Raw genomic sequence first — 6,000 nt, forward strand, 5'->3', positions numbered from 1 at the left:
CTACTGTAAGTGAAGGAAGGATCAAAAATTTTTAAAACGCAATTTACTTACTTTTTCATTCCTGACCTTGCCACAAAAGACCCCACTTCAACTGTAATCAGAACACTTTCTAACTTAATTTTTACAAATTATGATATAATAATTAAAGGATTATACCAGTATAATATTTTCAGAGTGAGTTATTTTACTTTGAAGTTTACAGAAACTTTAAATAACTACGTAAAATTTTCAGACTCTTCGTACAACCTGTTGGATCTTGACCATTCTATTTTATGCAATAGCCATGTATGGAATATGGATTCCGACAAAGAATTACAGAATAATTGCAGCTTATTATGCCCTAAGAACTTTATGTTGGGCCTTCAGTACATCTTGGCTGCTTTTCAATCTTTTCACAGGAAAACTGGGTAAGAGAGTTTTTGGAAAAAAATTATAATTAGTGTTATGGTTTATGACATCAACTGAATTGTAATTTATAACTTCGAAAATGCTGAAAAATTACACGATTTGTGGAGTCGGAGAATGGTTTGAGACCCTGGGACAAATAGTTTATATGCTATGTTTTTTATTTACAAAAATCACAATGCTTGACTCGCACTTATTTAAGTATCTAATATTGAGTCCAGAGACGTATTGTTTCCTTAGAATTTTTTCAGGAAGAATTGAGGAAGACTTAACACCACCAGTTTAGAAACTGCAATGGTTTTATGTGCATAAAAGTATAATTTTTGACTTGTACTTAATTTAACCTTTGACATCTAGACAAATGAAGTTCTGCTCTTTATGTATTTCTTACAATTAATTTAATGAGGCTAATTTCGGGAATATATGACTGTAGAAATTTTTTATTAAAAAAATAATGAGGTGAACTTAAATGAAAATTTATAATTATGGTGAAATGTGCTATTTTGTGATAACTCAGAATCAAAATACGAAACTGAAAATAAAGGAATCAAAATAGTATAGCAGCCCTTTATAATAATTGCTAGTTCCTGGTACCTCTCATTTCTTTCACCGAATCATATTTTAATAGTCCATGGCCCTTCGGACTACTGCTAATTTCGAGCCTTGTAAATAGTTTAGAAATTAAATGGTTTCATGTACAAGAAGTACTACGTTTGATTTATATTGACTGTGTTTGACTATGTTTAGGTTAGACTTGTACCTACCTGACATTGTTATCTAGACAAGTGAAGTATTGTTTTTAATGCATTTTTTTCCATTTGAATAAAAGGAAACAAAATACAAATAAACAGAACTCCCGGTTCAAGCGTTGCAAGAGTTAGGTACAAAAAAGTATTTTTTTATCTTGTACTTATTTACCCTATTGACTCCTATTTAGTCTCAATTGATTTGGCATAAGAAATAGATGAGAAACCATCCATTACTTGTATAGAAAGCAATGATAAAAGTGTAAAGAAGTAGAAGTCAAACTTTTATTATGATTTGTCTTACATAAATTCTTCAGCTCATATGACCTAATATGGAGAATTTATGTTTTCTTTCATATGACATAATATTAAACAACAGCTTTAAGCATTAATCAGCTAAGCAGAGGTGTTTCTAACAGTAACATAAAGAGTTAACAAAAAAAATGCTTATTTAAATGTATTTTTTTCACTTTTCATACTAATGGTTAAATAAAAAATAAATTTTTGCGAGAAAGAACAAAACATTCCATGATATTCTATTAACATAAACTCCTGTATGTGAAAATTGCAACACCATGAAGGTATCGTCATAATTGAATGAAATTTAATAAGCAGTTGAGTGGTAGTGGTACAAATAAATGATTAAACTTACAAAGCAAACAAACAATAACAAGAGATCGAAATCAGTATTTTGTGTGACCACCACGCTCCGCAATAAGTGCTGCTACACGACATGGTATGGAGTCTGAGGAAGAGAATTCAATACTGTTTGTATGCGTACCCAAAGTTCGTCTGTAGAAGCAACAGGACGAGGATTACGAGCGAGACTTCGACCAACGAAATCCCACTCATGTTCAATCGGCGACATATCCGGGGAATACGCCGGCCAAGGAAGAAGTTGTACCTGTCGCGATGCAAGGAAGGATTGAACAGTCCTAGCAATATGAGGGCGGAAATTGTACTGTTGAAATACAGCACCTGGCAAGGCTTGAAAGAAGGGAACAGCTTGGGCTGTAGAACTTCTCTGATGTACCGGTTGCTGTTCAGATTACCCACAATTCGCAGCAATAGAGATCGTCCATGATATGCTATGTCACCGCAGACCATAACCCAGGGTGTTCGTCCACTGTGGCGTTTGATAACGCACTCCGGAAGATGGCGTTCACCGGCATAGCGTCTGACATGGTACCACAAATTGAAGCGAGATTGGTCAGAAAACACGACACGCTGCCAATCAGCAAGCCAGTCACTATGCTGGTTGGCCCATTGCAGCTGCAGGCGGCGAAAGTTTAGCGTGAGGGGGATCCTGTATAAAGGAGTCCTTGCGCGCAGTCCACGCTGCAGCAGACGTCTACGAATTGATAAAGCACNCCTATGCTGGTTGGCCCATTGCAGCCGCAGGCGGCGAAGGTTCAGTGTGAGGGGGATCCTGTATAAAGGAGTCCTTGCGCACAGTCCACGCTGCAGCAGACGTCTACGAATTGATAAAGTACGCAATGAAACACCTGTTGCTATTGACCACAGTGCTGCCAGTTGTCTAGAGGGAGCCGTACGGTCCGTTAGCGCAACGCTGAACATGTGTCTTTCATCGCGAGCTGACGTGACATTTCAGGGTCCACTCCAGGATTTCCGAGTTGTCCGACACTCGTCCATCCACTGCGTTCAAACACGCACCACTGTGCTGCTGTTACGCTGCACACGAGCGGCATCTGCACGATAAGATAATCCATCTTCACGAAGGCCGATGATTCTCCCCGTTTAAACTCCGTAAGTTGTTGAAATCTCGCTCTCTTTCGTCGAATAGGCATAAGTAATGACTAAGCTAACATTTACCACTAGCAGATAACCACCGATAACCATAATCGCTTGGCTACAGCCATCTATTTATTCGGATCCATCGGCCGTTCAGAGGGCGCTGCTCAGGATACGCTTGCGCTACGGGTCTGAAATTCTAATCATTTGCATATCATGCTCTACTTTGCATTTCCTGAAAATTTCAGTTCACTCGCGTAAGTCCTTCATGGTGTTGCAATTTTCACAAACACGAGTTTATATTTCCAGAATTATAAAAAATATTCAAAATAAGGCATCACAAAGCATATTGAAATCTGGAAAAAACAAAAGCGCTATTCTGTGGAATTACTAGTAAAGAAGATGTAATTAAAAACATCATTAAACTGTTTGATTGCTTGATCAAATTTTGTTGTATTTTTAATCACCACTTTTTAGTAACTGCTAGCTAACAACCAGGTTTTGACCTACTTTTTTCAATAGTGATTCACTGTTTATATTTGTCCAACGCTATTATAGGACACCCTATATACACATACAATAAGAAAAAAGATATCTAATATTATGACGTAACTGAATACTCTTTGCTTTTTTGGACAGACTTGATGCACAGGTTTCTTTCGTTGGATGTTTTTACTCCGTTGTGCCGTATCAGCTATAGCCTTTACGTTATGCATATACTTGTACTAATCTTCAGGGCTGCATCTTTGAAAGAAAGGGTATACGCAGGAATGATAGATATGGTGAGTGTAATTTGGATATATTTAGTTGCTTATACAAACGTAACAGATTTAAGCAAAATTCTTCCGTCAGATTTCTTCATGCACCTACATCGAACTAGTTGTCCTATGGATGGTTGAATGTAAACAATAACAAGCTTCCTAAAACCGAAGGAAATTTAGAAAATTTCCAGTGTATCCCTGCACTTATATTATGCTCCCTGTTATTTCGAACCCAATCCAGAAGACAAGGGAACTCATGGATCAAGTTTCGGGAGAAATTTGCCTCCGTGGTGGATTTTTTGACAGAACTAATCCGCATTTGCTCTACATAGAGAAACCACCCACGGTTAGAATGACGGTAAGGAGATTCTAACCCATGATCCGTCTACCACTTTAAATATTTCACGTTAACACTGTGGTCGGAGCTAGCCGGGTGAGAAATTCGTATCGGCAGAATTCAAACACGGTTCATCTCATTCGAACGCTCGATATTTTGAGCCACCATGGCTCAGTCTTAAACTATAGTTTGCTACTTACCAGAGGAAGCATTTTTAACTCTGGCACTCTTTTAAAAATTTTAAGCAATCGAAAAACTACTGATATTAATAATGTCATTTCTTTTGAGATATGTATTTCTCAAAACATGGTTAATAGTATGAGGTTCCTTTCTAAATGGAAGAATTTTAAGGCATAAAATAAAGCAATTTTCAGAATATTATGAATATTGATAATAATTTAATATAAATTTAAAAATAATAATAAAATGCACGCGGGCTGCATTGTAAGTGGTAGAAAAACTTACAATGTAAGTGATAGTAAAACTTAGAATGGCATACAAATTTTTTAATCGTCATTTATTTTATTTAGTTGCTCTGGAACCGATGGCGACTGCTAATTTTATCCCATACGGAACGAATCTTGGATATAAAATTTTGCGACCAATAACCTGTCGTGATCACTGAGTGCCATTACTTTTCAGACAATTGGGTTGAAAAGAGACCAATGTGTGCAATATAACAAATTTTACCATTGATTTGAAACTGTTAGGTCTATTGGGCCACTATCTTGGTCCTTCACAACGGCAGCTCAGTGTTTTAATCACAATCCTATCATGACTATACAAACATTCATGGAATAATAATTTTGAAATTACAATGCGCATTTTAATAATATACTATTCCGAGCTGTAGTGGCTCAGGGGAATAGAGCGTTGACTTCCTAATGAAATGGCCTAGGTTCGTACCTCGGCGGTGCTGGCTGATACCAATTCTGCTCCCGGGTCGCACTGACCACAGCACTGACGTAAAATATCCACAATGATTGATGGATCACGGGTTAGAATCCCCTTGCTGTCAGGCTAACCGTGGGATGCATTCATGATTTTTTCCTCTCATGCAACGCAAATGCGGGTAACTCCATTAAAAAGTCCTGCACGAAGGCAAAAGTTTCTAACAATATTTGAGCCATGAGTTCTCTTGTCTTTAGGGTTGGGATCTTCTGGCTAAGGTTCAAAATTTTAAGGCTAAAGAGTTGAACATTGGTAGTCGTGAACTCGGAATTTTCTCGACTGTTCAACACCGGTAATAAAATTAAGTATTCCATATATTATTTTAAACAAATGAAGAAAATTAGAACAAATTTTTCATTATAAAACTGAAGTTTAAGTAAATCAAATTTACCACTGTTTAGAACCAAAAGTTGATGAAAGAATTTCTTCTAAAGTCTAAATGTGTTTTATAACGATAGTAGCTAATGAATAAATGTTACACAACTTTCTGTTGTTAACAAATAATTTAATTAAACATTTTTTTCTCTTGCAGCTTTTTGATTGTTTGGCAATCATTGTAATCTCTATTGGATTAGCTTATGTGGCGCACATTACAGTAGAATTGCCATTCAATTCTGTATATGATTTATGGCATGAAAAAGCAAAGGATGGCAAAAATATAAAAAGGACCATAAATGAAAGCAATTCTAGACACTGTTTTGGAGAACAAAAAATACATGAGAGCAAAGAAAAAAGCTCATAAGCTTAGTCAAGTTCTGCCTTCTAAAATATATATAATTTCTTTTTTTTCATATATGCATTGAGTATCAGAGCTAAATATCAACATTACCTGAAAGAGATACTTCGTTTTAAACTATAATTGATTAACTTAGTATTAGATGTATCTTTCAAAATGTTTAATTTATGTTTTTACAAATGAGTTGCCCCTTATCTAGTATCTGCAGCAAGTTTAAAATTTTGATTTATATGCACAAGTTTCACAGTTGTATTTCTTAGTTGTACTCGATGTTTTTTTTTAATACCAGTAAAAAAAATGTAAGACACTTAA

The 6,000-nt window shown here is 36.0% G+C and overlaps 1 protein-coding gene across 1 annotated transcript in view; it reads left to right on the forward strand.

Annotated features, from left to right (window-relative positions):
- Positions 1–6,000, forward strand: part of LOC107455673 (nose resistant to fluoxetine protein 6) — a 38,722-nt gene extending 32,722 nt beyond the window's left edge. The window contains exons 13-15 of the mRNA XM_016073315.3: positions 233–407; positions 3,543–3,685; positions 5,485–6,000. Of these exons, the coding sequence (XP_015928801.2) occupies positions 233–407; positions 3,543–3,685; positions 5,485–5,694 (528 nt within the window). The 3' untranslated portion in view covers positions 5,695–6,000. The remainder of the gene's footprint in view (positions 1–232; positions 408–3,542; positions 3,686–5,484) is intronic.

Source organism: Parasteatoda tepidariorum, chromosome 4 (genome assembly GCF_043381705.1).
Source record: "Parasteatoda tepidariorum isolate YZ-2023 chromosome 4, CAS_Ptep_4.0, whole genome shotgun sequence".
Classification (NCBI taxonomy): domain Eukaryota; kingdom Metazoa; phylum Arthropoda; class Arachnida; order Araneae; family Theridiidae; genus Parasteatoda; species Parasteatoda tepidariorum.